The 21030-nt window shown below is 42.7% G+C and overlaps 3 protein-coding genes across 3 annotated transcripts in view; 2 read left to right on the top strand and 1 right to left on the bottom strand.

Moving 5' to 3' along the window:
• Positions 1 to 439: 439 nt before the first annotated feature.
• Positions 440 to 5048, top strand: LOC108039782 (integrin alpha-PS3-like). Its single transcript, XM_017116867.1, has 8 exons — positions 440 to 597; positions 1215 to 2196; positions 2269 to 2371; positions 2686 to 3273; positions 3333 to 3444; positions 3667 to 4038; positions 4102 to 4837; positions 4899 to 5048. The coding sequence occupies exons 1-8, from the start codon at positions 440 to 442 to the stop codon at positions 5046 to 5048; spliced, it is 3201 nt and encodes a 1066-aa protein (XP_016972356.1).
• Positions 5049 to 6004: 956 nt separating this feature from the next.
• LOC108039808 (integrin alpha-PS3-like) lies at positions 6005 to 9822 on the top strand. The gene is made up of 8 exons (XM_017116893.1): positions 6005 to 6171; positions 6445 to 7357; positions 7444 to 7546; positions 7617 to 8198; positions 8257 to 8386; positions 8505 to 8867; positions 8924 to 9629; positions 9688 to 9822. The coding sequence occupies exons 1-8, from the start codon at positions 6005 to 6007 to the stop codon at positions 9820 to 9822; spliced, it is 3099 nt and encodes a 1032-aa protein (XP_016972382.1).
• Positions 9823 to 10060: 238 nt separating this feature from the next.
• LOC108039846 (transient receptor potential cation channel trpm) overlaps positions 10061 to 21030 on the bottom strand; it is a 28813-nt gene continuing 17843 nt past the window's right edge. The window contains 15 exon segments of the mRNA XM_017116970.2: positions 10061 to 11985; positions 12052 to 12209; positions 12451 to 12588; positions 12844 to 13050; positions 13170 to 13554; positions 13893 to 14165; positions 14486 to 14718; positions 15101 to 15224; positions 15656 to 15777; positions 15858 to 15957; positions 17898 to 18043; positions 18196 to 18386; positions 18579 to 18736; positions 19230 to 19379; positions 20387 to 20443. Coding sequence (XP_016972459.2) covers positions 10936 to 11985; positions 12052 to 12209; positions 12451 to 12588; positions 12844 to 13050; positions 13170 to 13554; positions 13893 to 14165; positions 14486 to 14718; positions 15101 to 15224; positions 15656 to 15777; positions 15858 to 15957; positions 17898 to 18043; positions 18196 to 18386; positions 18579 to 18736; positions 19230 to 19379; positions 20387 to 20443 — 3492 coding nt within the window. The 3' untranslated portion in view covers positions 10061 to 10935.

Genomic DNA, 21030 nt, shown 5'->3' with positions numbered 1-21030 from the left:
AAAGCATATTTATTATTAGTTTCCTGTGTTATTTCTTTATATATTTGTATTTTTTTTTTTTTAATTTTAGTTTATTAACTTACAGAACCCTATTTTAATTATTTATGGTTGATGCTTGTTATAAAATCTTATCATCAATTTAACTCAAATATCGTCAATGGTGCCGCGAATGGGCACAAGTTTTACTGAATTTTACAACGCATAATAAAAATATTTTTTTATAAAAATGTAAGTAATAATCATATTATTGTTTCATTTATATTCATAATATGTAATTCATTCTGAGCAATGACACACAATTTGCTGGAAGTCAACATTTTGTTTCAAAATTCATTTCGTTGTATTTAATTTTGAAACTCGGTTCGGTTCGGTTGTAAAAAGTTTGATTCCTTAAAAAAAATGTTTTAGTAGATTTTAAGGAATTTAAGTTATAACAAAAATGTTTCGCCTTATTTTGGTCGTGTTCTTGGTCTTTCAAATCCAAATCGAAGCTTTCAATTTATCGCCTTATCCAAATCAAGTGATAAAATATCAGGGACATCCAAAACAATCCCGCAGTTCCTACTTCGGATACTCGCTCGTCATCAGACAGAAAAGGTAAGTTCCGATAACACTAGCTACTTGGATTATTAAAATAAAAAGTGCAGCAATGAAACAAAAAACCAGAAACGTAGTGGTGTGAACCGAATAATTAATAGAAATACTGCAACAAATGGTTTAAGCTGATGCCTCCTTTTCTTGGACTTACTTCAAAACTTTTTAATACTTCTTACCTAAATTTTTGATTTCAAAATTAAATTGTATCTACATTCTTGGGGTGTGCCAATTTTCGAAATAAACTTGTAAAATCCCAGCTTTCTAGAAACTATACTTGATGTTTAAGAAGATTCCTTCAATCTATTACATACTTTTTAATTACAAAGATAGTTAGGATAGTCCTAATTGCATATATATTGTACTTCCAGATCGTCACTTTAATTATAGCTATTCCTTAAATTAAATTTGATGATGATTTGCTTTTCTATTAGAATTGTTCATATTGTAGCTTCCTGAGTGATCATAAGTATGTATGTTATTTTTTCTGAAAGGAAATATTCATCAATTTTAGTCATTGTTTGAACTTTCATCGATGACTGCGAGATCACAGTGACTAATTATTATGAGTAATTATATACATTACATGAAAACATTTTTTCCCTAATATGACGTTCCAGAATTTTTGTAGGAGCACCCCGAGCTCAATCCACTTTCCAAGCGCAAAGCAATATTGAGGAGCCTGGGATGATCTACAGGTGCTCCCTGGAAAACCAGAACTGCCAGCCATATGCCCTGGATTCCAAGGATAATGAGGATTCGTACGATACGTTATTCTTGGGCTCAAAGCACAAGGACTTCCAGTGGCTTGGTGCGTCAATGGATGGAGGCACCCAGGATACGGATAAGCTCCTCGTTTGTGCCCCCCGATTTTACACCCACAGTTGGGATAAGGATGAACTGCCCGTTCAATACCACATGCTCGGAATCTGCTACTGGGTTAAAAACACAGTGAACGACATTCCGCTGCGCGTTATGGAGATTTCCCCACTTCGTGACCCAAAAATTCAGGAGCGTGAGATCGCAAATGTCACCCACTGGATCTACAGTTTAGGCCAACTGGGCCTCAGTGGCCATGTGTCGGATAATGGCTCCAAGTTTCTGATCGGAGCCCCAGGCATTGATGATTGGAAGGGAACGGTGATCCTAAACCAGGAAAAAGAGAACGAGGAAAGTTCCGCCAGAGCTCAGCGTGACACGAGTAGGGCACTGTTCCTGAAACGAGCTAAGCGGTCGGTCTCCCGATCCGACACGGTAGCTATACATCCAAATGGGACTCAGCAGGATGACTCGTACTTCGGCTATGCCGTGAGTTCCGGCTACTTTGACAGCCTCAATACTTCACACCTTCTCTACGTGGCCACCGCTCCCCAAGCCAACAATCAATCTGGCGAGGCCTACATCTTCGATGTCCGGGGAGAGAGTATCCAGAAGTACAAAGTCTTCCGGGGCGATCAGTTTGGTGAATATTTCGGCTATTCTGTGCTGGCGGAGGATCTCAACGGAGATGGGAAAACGGACCTCATCATATCTGCCCCCTTTCACGCTCTGAATGATTCCTACGACAATGGAGTCATTTATGTTTTTATCAACAATGGCCTTGTGAGTAATTAATAGCATTAACTTAGTCACTTTTCGGATTAATTAAAACGGACTAATTTGTTTTCACTGCAGCTCAACTTTACAAAGACTATTATCAAGTCGCCAGCGGGCTGTACGGGTCGATTTGGAGCAACTCTTTCGCGTCTCGGAGACATTAACGACGATGGATATAATGGTGATGTTTTAAGAGATTTTAGAGTTTCTATTTCTGTTGAGCGATGTATATATTAACAAAATACATTTTGTAAATTCAGTTTATAACAGCTTTAGATTTAGTGGTATATCTTTTTTTTTGGCAGTTTAGTCACTACATATACCCATTATACATATACATATACCCATTAGAGTTCTATGTTTAGGTACACGAAAACAATGAACAAATGTTCAACATCCGCGATTAAGATAAGCACAAGTTTAAATCTACAAATTATTTGAATGAAAATGAGTTAGTTTTAAAATAGATCCATTAATACCCTCCTCCTTATGCAGACGTGGCCGTGGGAGCTCCCTTTGCCGGAAACGGATCGGTGTTCATCTACATGGGCGGAGAGTTTGGACTGCGGGATCAGCCGAGTCAGCGGCTGGATGCTCCTTCCCAGCAACCTTCCAAGTACGGATCGCACATGTTCGGCCACGGCCTCTCCCGCGGACTGGACATAGATGGCAACGGGTTCAATGACTTCGCCATCGGGGCTCCCAATGCCGAGGTCGTGTATCTTTATCGCGCCTATCCCATTGTCAAAATACTTGCCACAGTAAAGTCGGAGTCGTGGGAGATAAAGCCGGATCAGGAGAAGGTGAAGATCACCGCCTGCTATCGGTTGAATACTACCGCCATGGCATTGGAGGTGCAGAAGCAGCAGGAACTGAACATCCGTATTGCCGTCGATACGAAGCTGAAACGGGTTAAGTTCGTCCAGACGCAGACCAACGAGATGAGGTTCAAGGCGAAGGCGGGTATCGAGGAGCAGTGCCAGGTGTTTGAAGCACAGGTTCGCAACACTAAGAAGGACATGTTCACGCCCATCGAACTGGAGATGCACTACGAGCTTACCAACAAGGTTTCCGTCTCGGGGGGTAAGTCATAGGCTTTGCCTAAAGCAGAATGCAGCGACTAATGTCCTCACCTTCAACAGAGTTCTGCGAAACCTGCGTGGCTGTTGATCCGGCAGAGCCGAAGGTTTACACGGAGAAGATAAACATTGCTGTTTATACCGCCGATCTGAGGTTGAGGAGCAAAAATGTGAGGTGTGTTAAGTTCAGGGACCTAATTCAGAAGACATTGCTTTGAGAGTAGGCTAAAGTTTTACAAAATACCCACCTAGATATCTAAAGTTGTGGGTGCAGTGATTCATGGGGTTACCATAGCTGGCCACTCAACTTCCTTGTTTTGTTTTATTTATTAAATGAGTAAACACTTATATTTTATCAGAGTGATGACTTATACCGCCTTACTATATTCTTTTACAGCCTCAGTTTTATTTTGGGCAGTAGCGATACCATCCGACTGAGTTACGAGATCACCAACAACGGCGAGACAGCCTACCTGCCCCAATTCAACGTGACCAGCACTCCCCGCTTGGCTTTCGCTCAGCTTCCCGGAAATTGCAGGGTCGGCGACTATGATGACCAAGTTATGGTGTGCGATTTGAACCGCGGAGGACCGCTGGCCAAGGGGGACAGCGACTCCGTCACCATCAGCTTCGATGTGAGCCAATTCAGCGGACAGTCGCTGTCCATCCACGCGGAAGTATCCAGTGTCGGAAAGGAAAAGAACCCTACGGATAATAAGCAGAGTGTCGAGATCAGCTTAGAGGAGATCGCCGAGATCGATGTTAGCGGGTAAGATTTTATTAATCCAGTATAATTGACTAAAACCTGACTAAAACTCCCTTTTGTTTTTAGTCGTCCCGCCGACGGTCAAATTGCTCTTAAATGTTCTGATTCCTCCGCGGAAGTCATGAACAGTTACAAGATCAGGAGTCGCGGTCCCAGTATTATCGAGCAGTTAACCCTGTCCGTTTATATTCCCATAGCGTTTAAGATGGCATCATCTGAGGCATTTATACCCATCGTTAATGTGACCAGTCTGAAGATGCAGGCCACCTACAATGCCCGTCCGTTGCCCATCAAGCTCTACGATCATAACAATGCTCTGCTCGATACGTTTCCCATTGGGAACTCCAGCCAGAGCGAAGTGTACAACATCCAGCCCCGAAAGCGTAGGGATCTCCAAGGCCTGCTAGTCAACCAAACGAAAGAAGCTGGCTTCTATCTTAAGCGGCTGTTCAATAAACCATCGTTAAATCGCAGCATTGCATTGGACTGCCGGGAAACCAACCTGACCATCTGTGTCCGTGCCGAGATAAGTGTCAAATTTTGGCCGTCTGAACCGATCAGCCTGAACATAAGCTTTAATGTGGACCTAAAAGATATAGAGGAGCCCTGGGATTACTTTGTCATCCAGACTGATGTGAAACTGCTCAAGGAGGACGATCCCACGTCCAGTTCAATTGTGATTCATAGTCTGATCCAACCTAATGTGTTATACAAGCATGCTGGACTGTCCATCTGGAAAATAATTATGGCAGTGATCGGAGGGGGCCTGATCCTTGCTGCAATAACCTATGGCTTTCACAAGGTTCGTATTCGGTTAGTTGGGAAATGGTTAATGTGAAGTCTTAATTTTATCTACTCCCTAGTTTGGATTCTTTAAACGAACCATGCGATACGAAATAGCCAGGATAATTCGCAGCAGCTTTGAGGAGGAGTTGGCAGAGGCGGAGGCATTGGCGGAAGCCAATTCAAGGGCCAACTCGGTGGCAGTTAGAAACGAGAGGCGTCGACAGTGACGATTCATAACCATTAATACATATATATAGTTTAAGTAAATGGGACAATTTTAAACTAATAACTGTTTATTTAAGTACTAAATTAAATAAATAATTATTTAAGTACTAAATTAAATAAATAATTATTTAAGTACTAAATTAAATAAATAATTATTTAAGTACTAAAGAAAATAAATAATTATTTAAGTACTAAATTAAATAATGTATGTATTGTATTTAAGTACTAAATTAAATAAATAATTATTTAAGTACTAAATTAAATAAATAATTATTTAAGTACTAAATTAAATAAATAATTATTTAAGTACTAAATTAAATAAATGTCTATTTAAGTACTAATAATATAAATTATTTATATATAAAGTACAATATAAATTTTTAATTGTAATCTGCTTAATCACCTTCTTTGGAATTCAAAAAAATTTAAATTGTTAGATTTAAACTGAATAAAAATTTAAACAAACATTACTTCTTAAATAAACCTTTCCAAAAACAGTGTTTTGTAACTTTAAAAAACAGTATTGTTAAGATGAACTGTGGAACAAGAAAAAAATAGCTAAACTGACGATACATTTTATTTAAGTAAATTTAAACTACAACGTTTTAATCACAATGAGGAATTTATAAGAGTCCTACAGTCAAGGCACACGACTATTTTGTTTTTACATTAAAACCACAAAGTATTGACTCATTTTTTTTCCTAATATAATTTGTGCATTGAGTGGGTTGATTCATATATACATTTATAATCTAAAAAAATTATTATCTTGTTTCATAACATTTATTTTTATTAAACTGTGACGCATTGTATATAATTTAATTTCATTTCTTTTTATTGCATTTGCTTTTGAGACTTTGAAGAGTGAAGTCCCTTAGTCCTAGACATTAGCTTTACCAATTTTATTAAAATACATATTATAAAACATTTGATAAAAATTAAAAATATAAGTTTAAAAATGTGTCGGCTACTGCTCCTCGTCTTCCTAGCCTTGCAGTACAACACTGAAGCTTTCAATATTTCGCCTTCTCCGAACCAAGTAAAAAAATTTCCAAACCTGAAGACCCATTTAAAACAAACGCGAAGCTCCTACTTTGGATATACGCTCGTCATCCGGAATACGAGGTGAGTTGCATAGTTTCTAGCTGTGATCATCGTAAATTTAATAATATAAAATGTATGAAACGTAGGGTGAACAATTGAGATGGAATAAAATTCATTTAAACCCACAAAAGCAGAATTATGTTGATTTGAAAGATATTTCATATTCGGGAGAGAGGTGCTATTCGTGTTTAGGAAAGGGTATTGCTTAAACCCAATGTCTGTGATTGCTTTAAAATGTGTAATATAAGTTCTCGGAATTAAAACCCTCTTATTCTCCTCTATTTTTTATTGCAGCATCATAGTTGGAGCTCCTCGTGCTCAATCCACAATAGAACCGCAGAACAACATCAACGAGACTGGTGCGATCTACTGGTGCCCTCTGACGAACGATGCCTGCAGTCCGTATGTCCTGGATTCCGAAGGAAATGTTAATGCAAGTAGAAAAGACGAATATCACTCGATACGTAAGGACTTTCAGTGGCTGGGAGGATCGATGGACGGTGGAACTCGGGATACGGATAAGCTCCTCGTGTGTGCTCCACGACTCTACGCCCAAAGTATAATACAAAATAACAACTATATGAACGGAGTGTGCTACTGGTTACAAAATACCACTAATAGCAGTAATAGCACTCTAAAGCAAGTGAACCGCATTTCACCCCTCCGCGCAAAAAATATGCAGGTCGTTAACGACAGTTACTATTACATTATGGCCGAACTAGGACTGAGTGCGCATGTCACCGATAATAACTTAAAGTTTCTAATTGGAGCTCCAGGTATCGATACTTGGAGAGGATCAGTGATCCTAGTAGAAGACGTGGCCTCAAAGAAGAACACTCCAGAGTACCACAAAACCCACGTCCTGCAGCCAAAGAATTGGCAACAGCCGTATGACTCAACCTTTGGCTATGCCGTGAGTTCCGGCTACTTTGACAGCCTCAATACTTCACACCTTCTCTACGTGGCAACCGCTCCCCATGCCAACAACCGATCCGGCGAGGCCTACATCTTCGATGTCCGGGGAGAGAGCATCCAGAGGTACAAGGACTTCCGGGGCGAAAAGTTTGGTGAATATTTCGGATATTCTGTGCTGGCGGAGGATCTCAACGGAGATGGAAAAACGGACGTCATCATATCAGCTCCCTTTCACTCTTTGGATGGTTGCATCGAAAGCGGAGCCGTCTATGTGTTTATCAACAAGGGCTTAGTGAGTAATAAGTGGCATTAACTAAGTCACTTTTTGATTGGAGTATTCCTGGACTAAGTATGACGAACGCTTTCTTATCATTACAGTACGAATTTGATCTCAAGATTTTACGTTCGCCATTAAAAACAAATGCGCGATTCGGAACAACTCTTTCTCGTCTGGGAGACATTAATCACGATGGCTATTATGGTGGGTTTTCACAGTGATCCTTGCCTAAATGTATAATAAAGTATTAAATTTATTATTATCTATTTTAAAGACGTGGCCGTCGGAGCTCCCTTTGCCGGAAACGGATCGGTGTTCATCTACCTGGGCGGAGAGTTTGGACTGCGGGATCAGCCGAGTCAGCGGCTGGATGCTCCTTCCCAGCAACCTTCCAAGTACGGATCGCACATGTTCGGCCACGGCCTCTCCCGCGGATTGGACATAGATGGCAATGGGTTCAACGACTTCGCCATCGGTGCCCCCAATGCCGAGGCCGTGTATCTATATCGCACCTATCCCGTCGTCAAAATACATGCTTCTCTAAGGTTGGAAACGCGACAGATAAAACCGGAGCAGGAGAAGGTGAAGATCACCGCCTGCTTCAGGTTGAGTACCACAGCCAAGGAAGTGCGTGTGCAGAAGCAGGAACTGGTCATTCGTGTAACCATTGACAAAAAGCTGAACCGGGCTTGGTTTGTCAAAACGCAGCACAATGAGATGATATTAAGGAAGACTGCTAGTCCTGACGAGAATTGCACCGATTTTGATATCCAGTTGCTACATAGCAAATACATTTTCGTGCCCATCGATCTGAACATGCATTACGAACTGACCCAAAAGATTCCCCACTCCAGCGGTGAGTTAAAAAATACAATTTTTGGTAATCAAATTTAAAACGAGCTCATTTTCAATAGAGTTCTGCGAAACCTGCGCAATTGTGGATCCGAAGGAACCGAAATCTTGCACGGAGGCGATTGTTTTTATCACGGGCTGTGCCTCCGAGGTTTGTGTAGCTGATCTTGAGATAAGGAGCAAGAACTTGAGGTATGCCAAAACCAGAGGAATATATATATATATAAATAATACAATATACAGTTGTTATTTTTTTAAGAGTTATAAATTATAACTTATAATTAATAATGTCTTATTTCAATTTTCGTAGCTCCACTTTTATTTTGGGCACTGCCGATACCATCGGACTAAGTTACGAGATCACCAACAACGGCGAGACAGCTTACCTGCCCCAATTCAACGTGACCAGCACTCCTCGCCTGGCTTTCTCTCAGGTTCCCGGAAACTGCAAAGTGGCCGACGCAGTTATGGTGTGCGACTTGAACCGCGGACAACCGCTGGCCAAGGGCGACAGCGACTCCGTCACCATCAGCTTCGATGTGAGCTATCTCCGCGGTCAGTCGCTGATCATCCACGCGGAAGTATTCAGTACGGGATACGAAAAGAACTCCACGGACAACCAGCATATTGACAAGATCAGCTTAACGGAGTTCACTGAGATCGAGGCCAGCGGGTAAGATGCAATAAAGCTAGTACAAGTAAGGTGACTCTAATCCTCATCATTTTCAGTGCCCCGATAAACGGTCAAACTGTTCTGAAACACTATCCTTATTCTGCGGAAATCATTAACCATTACGAGATTAGGAGCGGTGGTCCTAGTACTATCGAAGAGTTAACGCTGTCCTTTTATATTCCCGTGGCTTATAAGGCGAATGATTCTATGGAAGTTATACACATAATTAATATCACCAGTTTGAAGACGCAGGCCACCTATGATTCCCAGTCGTTGAGCGTCGCTCTGTACGACCAGAATAATACCCTGCTCAATGGCTATCCCTTTGAGAACGTAAACTCTTCAGCGGTACGAAGACGTAGGGATCTTAGCCAAGAAGCAAATGCCCAGCTCAACGAGCTGCTCATTGAGGACATTCCGCCAAAAGATCGCTCAATTGTGTTGGACTGCCGGGAAACCAACATGACGATCTGCATCCGAGCCGAGATGTTGGTTCAATTTAGGCCGAGCAAACCAATTAACCTAAACATAAGTTTTAACGTGGATCTCAGGGAAGTAAAGGATCACTGGGAGTACTTTGTCATCATGACCGATCTGAAGCTGCTCAAAAAGGGCGATCTCAAATCCGAATCGTTTCAAATTAACCGGAAATTTGAACCAAATGTGATATACAAGCCATTTCAACTTGTTATATGGATAATCATTATTGCCGTGATCGGGGGCTTGCTACTGGTCGCTGCGTTATGCTATGCACTTCATAAGGTTTGTATTGGGGTAGTTAAGAGAAAAGGTTTCCATATTAATCTTGCTTACTCCTTAGTTTGGATTCTTTAAACGGGGAAAGAAACAGGAACTTAAGAAGCTAATTCGAGAGAGTTTTCAGGTGTTGGATGAGGTAGAAGAGGAGGAGGAGGCACTGAACACGGAGGAGCCAGAGGCATTTAACATATACTAACTGAGATCAAAATACTTCATGATATATCACATATTTATGGACCAGTTAGCACTTGAGCACTGGTTTTATAAGGAGCCGTTTCCAAAGAATCGTTATGTTTTTTCTTGATTTTTATTAAAATGTTAATGAACTTTTTTAAATAGTGTCGAATTAACCCAGCATTATAAAATTTAATATGTTCTTAAAGTGTTAATAATTTATTTTAATAAAAATAACATACAATTCTTAAAACAAATAAGTACAATCATAAATATTTATTAAAATGCATTGTTATTCTTAATCTTTGAAAATATTTAAAAACTAATTTAAATAATTAGCACACACTCGCCAAACATGAACAATTTAACCGATCTTTCAATATACCTATAACATTTACACTATTTATGTACAATAATATCTAGTGCCGCCGAAAATAGCAGCTGCTCATAGAATACACAAACTTTTCCCATATAAGCAAGTAAAATGGACTATCTAAGGAGACGATATACACGTAGCTAACACACATTACAGAAGAGCTGATATCGTAGTGAAGTTGTAGACTACAATATGGGACTCACAGAGTTACAGGTATAAGTACATTAGGCTGCGATAAGTTTCTAATTGAGTTGAGGTAAGTGCTCATGATCGGCTTGGATAAAGTAGAGTGTTTGCTTTCAGATATGTTTCTGTAAAAGTTGCATGCAACGTTGCAATATGTACGACTGACTACACCTAGGAGTTTTGTAAAAGTACATCATTATTGAATATGTGCTTCGCATAACTCCGGCGATCAAGTATGCATTTCTTTGGTGGTTCCTATTGACAACAAACGAAAACATATATTTTTTGCACCTGCCTGTAGAGTGTATAACAACAACTATGATGCTTGCTTTTTAAATAAATACTTGTATAAAAATACAGAGAATTTGTGAACTATGTATTGTCAAAATCATTAACACGTATGTAACTTGCGACCCCTCGAATAAATATGCATAATCTCTGATATCTGTTTTCTAGATCTCAACGCTAATTCTTTAACATTTGTATCACCCACCTCTTATGACTAGTTCTCCCTATTGAGTACAATGAGATGAGTGTGCAGCACCCACCACCCATGGGCCTCCTGCTACTCTGCTAACACATTGTCTCGTTAAACGGCGGGTCCTTTTCCGATTCGGTGCTGCTCTTGATGTTCGACGACAGCTTGGCGATCTCGTCCTGCACCAAATGGGTGCTGATCTGGGGTATGGACAGCGCCGGGCTGCTGCTCTTGGCTGATGATCCGCCCGACTCCTCCGTGCTGGAGCTGCTCTCCTTCAGCACGTTCATGCCCAGCTTGCTCGCAAAGGGCTGCGGCTTGAGCGTGGAAATCAGTTTGGCCTGACCAGTCTGGCCAGCAGCCTGGGCCACTTCCGGCGTCAGAGGCACTGCCTCGGCCGGCTGAGACGGCTTGCCCTGGTCCACGCTAAACTGTTTCTTCAGCAGCATGGGACGCGCTGGCGGTGCCGGCGCTGCCTGCGTCGTCACTGGCCCCGAGGCGCTTAGGTCCAGCGAACTGGAGCTCTCCTCCCGCAATCGCCTGCCGTCGGCCGCGCCCACCGAGGCGGTACGGATGGGCTGGTAACGCGCCGTGGCAGCGCCGCCCACAGCGCCAACGCTGATGCTAATCCCCGTTGCCGAGTGCGAGTCGCCGGCGTCCAGCGAAGGCTCTGCGGTCAGCGAGGGCGTGTCCACGTTGTAGGATCCCGTTTGCGAAGTGTTCGTCTCATTCGAGCTCTGCTTAATGAAGCGGTACGGGTGCACCGAGTAGTCCGTCTCCGTGCTGGAGTTCTTCTGCAGGCTCTCGCTGGACTTTTTGAACAGCCGGCCGCTGCCCTCGTACGGCGGATTGAGGAAGTCACTGGTGGCCCGTGTGGGTACCAGTGGCGAGGGATAGGCCTGCTGCTCCATCGAGGAGTTGCGCTGCCAGGGGCGCTCGTTCTTCAGCTGAAAGCCGCTCGAGACGACGACCATGGCACCGCAGCTACCGGCCCCGCTGGTATCGCTACTGTCGCCTCCGCCGGCGCCGCCACCTCCGCCCACGCCCATCAGGTCGCCATCGACCGATGGCTTCGAAGGTGACAGCTCCACGGCAGTCTCGCGTCGCAGCGGATAGCGATGGCTGTAGTCTATGGATACGCCGATCTGTTGGTGGAAAAATAAGTTAAAGAGGACTTTTGTAATTGGATCTAGGTTCATTTTAATACATACCTCAAATCCCTGGGCGCTGGCATCGATGGAGCCACGAGACTCAATCAATCCCTCCAATATGTTGTAGTCGTTCTCCTCGCACTCCTTCAGATGCTTCTTCTCCAGCAAGGCGGCAGCCTCCGCCCGGGACATTTCTGTTTTGGGGCGGTCCAGTGAAGCTGTCGGTTCAATGGGGAAAAGCAAACATGAGTAGGGCTGCAAACTCAATGGAAACGTTGTGGGGGAAATCTTTTATTTTTTGAGGCGGCGGAAGCAAGGCAATGATACGGGTGTTGCGCATTCACCCGGTTAGTTATTTACACTTTGCTCACGGATTTCAGAACGCCTCGCTGGGCGACGGAAAAGGGACCCAATTCGATTCGTGACCTCGTGCTCGACGCGGCCTTGAGCCTGGCTTACCTTTGTTGCTCGGCAGCGACACCGTGGGCGATGCTATCATGTGGCAGACGCTCTCCAGCTCGTCCGTGATCGAGGTGTACTCGCTGTGCAGTTTCAGCAAGATATTTCTGGAGGGTTTCGCATGCAATACTGATTTACCTAGAGTTCGGAGTTCGTGGTTAGGTTCAGAGAAGAGATGTGTGCAAGAGAACAAACAATAAGGACTTGATTCGGTTACGGTCAATGGTTAAAATGGTCAGTGCTAATTTGGTGGCCAAATCGGTTTGCTGGATTGGTTGTTTTGGATCGGTTTGTTTTTTCGGGTTAGGAGGGATGGCATGACGGGATTAGTAGCCTGAATTTAGAGCGCAATTTTGAGGCTGGTATGGAGTTCACTCCATAATGTCTACGTACCCGGATGAGCGGAGCCCGGGGCTACGGGTACATCCTTGTCGCTGTCCGGCTCCGATTGCGTGAGGCTCATCTGGCGGCGGGACAACGAGGCCAGCTGATTGAGGCTGATGTGGGAACGGTTCATGTCGGCTCCGGTCAAGGAGTACGTCTCCGAGTTGCGGCGGCACAGGGAAACTGTGCGCTGTCTCAATGCCCGATGTCTGGCAGCTGTTGGCAATTATAAGTTGATTAGAATATACTGCTAGGACATGTACAGTGGACACAACATAGAAGAACAGAAGGCAGAAGAAGCAGATTGGTTTAGAAGCTGGCGGCTTGGAAATTACCCTCAAAGTTGATGTCTGGCGCCGCATCATCTGAGTTGTCGCCACCCACGAGCGTCTGATCGTCATCGTTGGTGCCCATCGGCGTCAGCGTGTCCTTGCTCTCCGTGCTGGCCCCCGTATCCTGGCGCACGGTCACATAGGGCGTTCGCTTCACCGTCTCACAGGTCGAGGGTCGCTGCGACATGGGCAGGTAGATGTCCGAGTCCGCCTCCGACTGCATCGACGCCTTGCGAACAACCTGCTCGTTGAGAGCCTCCCGGGACTTGACCACTTCGTCCGGTTCCTCCGGCAGCGGCACCACCTCGAAATGAGTGCCCTCGTCGAAGATGTACGCATCCGGACGAACTTCGGTCAGCGATCGATTGAAGCGACGCCGGGTGGTCACCTACATGGTATCGCCATAAAAGTGAGCACAGAGAAAAATTTTGATGTCATCGATTCAATGATTTATTGCATAAACAACATATTTTAACAAAACATATTAAAGTATAAATATAAATATATAAATAAATAATGGAGCGTCACATAAAACTAATTAAACACAAGTTTATCCAAACAGAACTGAGCTTGGGAAACAAGTAGAACAAAACTAAAATAAAATGTCTTCTAAAACATATTGTCATTTCAAGCAATCTAGTTTTTTGTTTTGAGAATATCGAGTTCAGAATGACATTTTCTGTCCCAGTGTGCTTGGTATTGCAGCGATATGTAATTCAAACGCACCTGCAGCGAATTTAAATTCAGTCCGGCGCCCAAGCCCAGTGGCACAATGGCTCCTCCACCACCACCGCCATTTCCGCCGGGTCCACCACCCGCCTCCGTATCCGAAATCGAGATGGTGCGCATGCGCTGCATCTCCGCTGGAATATTTATCGTCGAGCCGCGCAAATCATCCGTGCCAGCGATGTGCGTGGACATGAAGCGATGTATGACGGCCAAGTGGGAGAGTATCTGCTCCGAGGATTCCTCCATCTTTCGCAGCCGAAACTCAATGTTCTGTAACATATAAAGAAATACAACGTTTCATTCGATTATTAAATTAGAAACGGTGGCAAATCCAATTAAACGGAAGGATATATTCCATTGCATATGTATTATATTTATTCAGAACGGTGATGGTAAAAGAAAAGCTGCAACGCCTGCAGCAAAACGGTCATTCGGACGTGTCCAATTTTCAATTCACATGTCAAGACGTGCTGTCAGTACCCATGTCATTTCGGATAACACGAATCACACACGAAATTTACATAAAAATGCAAACACAGGATTGAGATGTCAAAACAAGGGGATGAGGGGGCGGTCTGATGACTACACACCTGAACGGTGGCCGTCTGTATGTTTTCCTTCTGATTGATGTCCTCGATTTTCTGAGACATGGTCTCCACTCGGTCCGTGGTGTTCTTAACCCGCTCGTCAGTCGACTGATTGAGGATGATTTCCTGCTCGTGGAAGAAGCCCTCGACGCACTCCTCCTCGAAATCGTACAGCCGCTCCAGGTCGTCCTTCTCCAGGAACAGCTTGAGACCGTTGTCCCGCTGCACCTCCAATCCTGCGGAATGCCGATCAAGTGGACACATGTTACATGGGAGTTAAAGGAAAATGCGAAAAACCAAGGATTGACAATAACAACAGCGCCCGGGGGAAATGGAAATGCACAATGGAATCACAAGTGAGCCAAATCGTTTCGGCATAACCCAATTAGGAGGTGTTGTTATTGTCGTTTGCCAAATGGCAAGGTTGATTTCAATTCATAGGAACAGGTGGCGTATACGTAATGCAGTTAGTTACAGAAGCACACACAGTCGACAGATGGGGCAGGCACGCGGGGGAGAGAAGTTAGATATTTGTACATTATTGCTGCTCAGCTCACAAAGACCCAGACACGATAGACTCACAGGGAACAAAGCTAAACTTGCTCATCCCGGGCTCACCTTTCGCCTTTCGCACACAGTACTTGAGCAGCGAGTAGAAGTGGCACAGCGCGATAAAGGGCGGCGGCAGGACGGGCTTCTGCTGGTACTCCATCACCACGGTGAACCGCTGGAACATCCAAACCTATACGGAAAAGTCATCTCATTAAAATTTATCAGCAAACTGGGTATATTTTAGATGTAGAAATATATATCTAGGAACGCTTTCACGTTTCACAGTATTAAACCTACATTAAACTGGTTTTTATTTGCACCAATCTTTTTCTTAGCGCCGAAAGATATGGAATACAAAATGGAATATTCTAACTTATATCGTTGAACAATAACAGAATTCATATCAAAGAGATTTTAGTTAATCTACATATTTATAATATTTTAAAGATTGGAAAGATTAAAAAATAAAGGTTGAATAGTTGATCGCATTGAAAATTGAGATTATCTATGGTTTGTTAACATCCTCTTTAACCCCCAAAAAAACCTTAAAATGAACTTGGATTTAAGCAACATAACCTTTGGCTCTATCAATAAAACCCCAAAGCAATCGATCGCACTCACCTGATGCGAAACCGAGTTGACCTCGTTGAAGATGTTGTTGAACACGGCGATGAGCAAATTTATCAGCAGAATATTGGCAATCAAGAGATACATGGACATGGTTATCGGCGTTACCCAATGGCCTGCAATCCAATTAGTTGGGGTGTGTTAAAGGTGCGGAGTCAATTTTTTGCCAGGGGGATTCGTGGCCACCCAAACTCACCTGTGACGCATCTCGGCTGGTTGGGATCCTCACCGCAGGGAGGGTCGATATCGCCGGCGAACACCTCGCCGTACAGCATGAAGTAGGGCTGGAAGGTGACCTGGACAACGATAAATTAAAATCACCATTAAAGCGCCATCTAAAGGACCGGGGGCCATCGCCATCGAGACACGAAATGGCCGGGCGTAATTCAATTTGCGACCGTCGCCCAACATAAATGCAAGTTTTACACATTGAAACACAGTTTGGTTATTTTTAGTCATCACCTGTCGGCATTTCGGTGTGGGTGTGGTAGGTGTGGGTGGGTGGTTCGTTGGGGGGTGGTGTGTGTGTGGGATGCAACATAGCTTGATTTCTAATTTTCCGGGGCAATTCTTTCGAAATTGGAACCAGCATGCTATATATTTACACAATGATGTCCCATCTCATTTGCATAAAACAGCTGGATCACAAACAACATTATTCAAAGGTTCTCTAATTAAAAATTGTGTATTTGCCTTCTAACTATCATCTTTCATTCATTAAACAAACATCGATGCTGGCCTAGAGCTAAATATTTGCATTATACTGCTGCAGGGAGCTCAAATAATTTGCATGCAAAACTGAAAAGGATTCTATTGGGATTGAATTAACAGTGAAGATATTTCAAGCGGCAAAACCAACACATAAATTAACAAAAATTGAGGACTCGATTATAAATATTCATAAGCGAAAACAGAGTACACACATTTACCTTAAAGAGGCAAAAGAAATGGGCTAAATACTTCTTTGTACATCATGCAGAGAAAAAAAATGCATTGGACTAGAAAGAAAAAGAAGAGTTTCGGCACGCCGAAGCTGGCCTTACCCTTGCAAATTCAACTCGGATTAGGTTTTGGCAACCTTAAGTAGAGGATTATTATACGGACAGTTTCCTTTGCAAGAGTCGAGAGGGGAAATAAAGAATTTGAGATTTCGGAGCAGAAGTAAGCTTTAGGGGGTCAAGAGTCAGAGGAGAGAGCAAAAAAGGTAAAAATATTAAAGGGATACAGTCGAAAATCCAACGGAGTTCAAAGTAGGGAGAGGGGAGTCCACATAAAACTGAAGTTGAAACTGAATACTTGGCACACACTGATCTCCATCAAGATACAACATCAACTATAGACCACACGAATATGCAGCATATGGGCACACAAGGATATCTGAATAATTATTATTTTATTTTTGTTTTTTTTTTTTGGGAAGACGCAGCTAGAGCATTCTACAGTCGGCTCTCTAAATAGCAAACCAAGTTCGTCAATCACATCTTGCGTTACATTTGTCAAGTTGCCGCTCGTCAAATTGGAATGCTCATTGTGGATGGGTGGAGCTGCAGATGTAGATGTCGTTGCCGCTGTGGAGTTGACACCCGAGCTGGTGGTGCTGGCTGCAGTGGTGGTCACAGGTGGTGCACCCATCGTATGATAGCCACGATGATAGCTGGAACGGGTATTGTGCCCCAGGGCACCTAGAAATCCGGGGGCCGTTATTGAGCCGGCAATAACCTGGCATTTGGCAATTTACGAATACATTTAACGGGCGATTTATGCGATTAAAAATGGCAAAGGTGAGGCGATATAGTGACAGATTTGAGTTCGAAATGTAGGGGACAAATGACAGAAAGAAAGAAAGAAGAGTACAATACGAGACGGTCAATTTAAGCGGCATTTGTTCGGTGATTTTGATTAAATTCTAATTAGTCAACTACTTAATGTAAAGTGGGATGGAATGGAGCACCAATCGACAAAACTACTCGTACGTAAAAATGTTTTGCTTGCACCACTACTGAGGAACGCAGGCCAAAAACTTGCTTTGCTTGCTATTAAGTAAATGTATGTACTCCGCATCGTTAGTAATATTTATGGGTTAAGCTGCAATAAAAGTCGTCGAAAAAACAGGACACACACTCTCGTTCTTTGTGTGTGGGTGTGTGTTAATTAGGCTTACATACGCACAAACACTCAGATCATGGGATTAGTTTATTTACATAAAGACGAGGGCATTATGTTCTAAATAACCTACCTCCTTGATAAGACCCCATGTTGGCTGTTTGTTGGGGTAAAGAATCGCCTGTCTGCTGACACCAAAACTCATCAGGACGACGGCCAGCAGGACCACAAAGTAAATCATGTTCTTCACCATTTTTCCCATCATGGTGACCAAGGGACCTGCAAAAGATTATTCAGCATTAACCCGAGTTAAACAGTTTTTCGTTATAAAATTTAATGAGTGTAGCCGGTTTTACTCTACTCCACTATTAAAAATTTTGAATTCATAAATGTTAGCTTTTCTTAATCTCTTTAAGAACCTAAAAACTTACCCAGATATTTATTTACGCCCAGGATGTTCAGGATGCGCAGGTACCAGTAGATGCTGTCCACACAGTAGATCACCCGACCAATATCCATGGTGGTCTCCTGAAACCGGAATGCCAGACCGATGACGAAGAGTATTATGGCGGCGCCGTCGCACGGATTCCACATATTCCACGCCCACACTGAGAATTTATGACTGTTCGGCGAATCCGCATCCGTAATGGGGCCCATCGAAGACGCGTTAATTCAAGCGTGAGAGGCACATATTGAAGACAAAAAGTAATGGAAATGCGCACAACTGTGAAATCCGCCCAGCTTCATTTGCACTCATCGACAGATGCAATTAAACACCAATAATAGAGGTGTGTGGGGAACGCAGTGTACTTACGTAATGGCCACCGGTTCGGAGGATATAATTTCGCGCACCTTTTCGAAGCCCAGCGTGGTGATATATGCTATCGAGTACCACTCCTGCCACCGCGGCATCTTCTCCATTTTCACCAGCACCGTGAAGGAGAACATTATGAGAAAGAACATGTAGGCAATCTGGAATAGGGAATGTTTAGGCTAATGAAAATACATCATAAATAATTAAAAATCTTATTATTTTCAAAACCAGAGTCATGAACTCTGAATAAAAGCTTCAATTTACAGTTAGTTCGCCGAAATGTTTCACAATTTAAGTTGTAATTAAAATTTTTTATCAGCTTTTATGTCTATTTTATTTTGTATCTCGAGTTCTGGTTCACCAATTTTTCTTAGAATAAAAATTTGTGAATGAATAAAAATAAAGAAATATGTTGTAATTTAAGTTTTTATCAGCTTTAATGTCTGTTTTATTTGTTATTTTAAATTCTGGTTCACCAATTTTTCCTAGAATAAAAATTAGTGTCAGATTTGAGACACTAAGCGGGATTTTCGCTTTAAAGTGTATACAATATTTGGGAATTTTATAATATTTAATTTTTTCCCAGTGCTGCAGCATCGGAAATGAAGCACACTAACCATAGCCAGCTCGATAGTAATTTCCGCCACTTACCGAATCGGCCCAGAACTTGGTTATGGGCGCCGTGTAGAACTCGTAGAACTTCTTTTTCAGGCGCAGCGGCTGGTGCTGCTTCACCTCGTTGTATTCGGAGAGGTTGAAGAACTCCCGGAATTGGGCAGGATCCGAGTCGGTGAGGGAGACCTGTGGAGAGATACCGGCGATATTAGTGGGCCTGATGGGGCGGGACGGGATGCGGAGAAGCGTTCGATAGTTTTTGCCTTAATTAAATCATCAATGTGCAGTGAACATTCAAAGAGAGCCACGTGAGGGTTCTGTACATTGGGGAATTGCGTATACGCCCCATTAAATCAGCGTGTCAAATGTGATTTGCTTTTGCTTTCCAATTAATTTGCTGGTGTTTAAGGCTCGGTTTGCTGTTACTATTTATACGCGTGTTTAGTTTCCAGACACAACATGCAGAACAATTTAATTAATTTAAGCATTATGCAAAACAAAATGGTTTTAGCCGCGGGACATTGCAAATGTGCTGACAAAATGTAGCATAGAGCACTGTTCTACTGAGGAAAATCGAAGGGGATTTAAAATAAGGTGTACTGTTGAGTTTGAACAATTGGCTACGAAAAAACTGTTTGCAAATGAAGCTACGAAATGCGCATTCCAAGAGGAATAAAATGGAGCAAACTACGAAAGCCAGTTACAGAAATGCCATCGAAATCAAAAGATCTTGAAGGAGAAAAATTAAATACGGGTTCAACTAACTTTGGAGGGCTGTTCTTCCGCTCCAGCAGTGAGATTAACCTGTAAATTGATACGACACAAGTACTGGGACATTAGAATGACGTGGGGGGTTTACAAATTCAATTGTTCCATCCCTATATAGATGGGGGATTGAGTATAACTGATGTGCTGACTGGGTGATACCATTTTGTCATATGTAGGGTTCTGGTGATTTGTGTCTTTGCCTACGGGTTGAACTACAATAACCAAGTAGAAATAATAATAAACATTGGGGAAACGGCATTTCGTTGATTCTGTTCTGTGCTGTCATTTCAAGTATACAAAATGTTATGGGTTGAGCAAAATGGCAGTCTTATCGCATTCTGAGTCGAACGGTTTTGAATGAAAAAATACGAGAAGGTTGTGTATGAAAGGCGGTTTGTGTTTGGTTGTTTTGTGGAACTACTCACTTTGCCATTTTCGTGTACTTTTGTATCGCGCACTGAGTAAGTATCCGCCAATAGAGCCTGCAACAATTTACGCACATTTTACGCATTTATCAGATAGGGAAATCACTCTTTAGTTTTACTTTCTAATCTATTTGAGCGGTGATCTTTGGACAATATACTTGAGTTCAGATGAAGAAGTGTAGAAGTGTGTGTTTAAGGTATAGTTTTCTAAGATGTTTTGTAGTTACAAAGAAATGTTTGAAGTTAAAAGTATTGAAGGTATTGGCCAATAACTTTATCACACATACATAGGCATTCCACAGATATATATACACAGGAGGAAAGCAAACTACTATTAAATACAAGCCCCCTCCTTTTCACTTGCACTTTAATTTGGTTTGGTGATTAAGCGATTACCCCTTTCTTGGGGGAAAATGGGTGGGAATGGAGGCGGATTTTGTGCAGTGCCCGTGTAACTGAAAAACAATATTTGCACAAGTGCCGAGCTTTTCCCCTCGAGTCTTCACTTTGCCAGTTTGACATAGACCTCCTGTAATTGTGGCATTTGATGTGGTTCTGTTGGCTTCACAGAGTGATTGGGTGACTGGGTGGTTATGAGTTTGTGCCGAGATTATAACTTAATTTAAGTTTAAACCAGCACTCGG

This window comes from Drosophila rhopaloa, unplaced genomic scaffold (genome assembly GCF_018152115.1).
Source record: "Drosophila rhopaloa isolate 14029-0021.01 unplaced genomic scaffold, ASM1815211v1 contig_115, whole genome shotgun sequence".
Lineage (NCBI taxonomy): Eukaryota > Metazoa > Arthropoda > Insecta > Diptera > Drosophilidae > Drosophila > Drosophila rhopaloa.
Note: the sequence above shows the minus strand (reverse complement) of the source record. Positions and strands in the feature narration are given on the sequence as shown.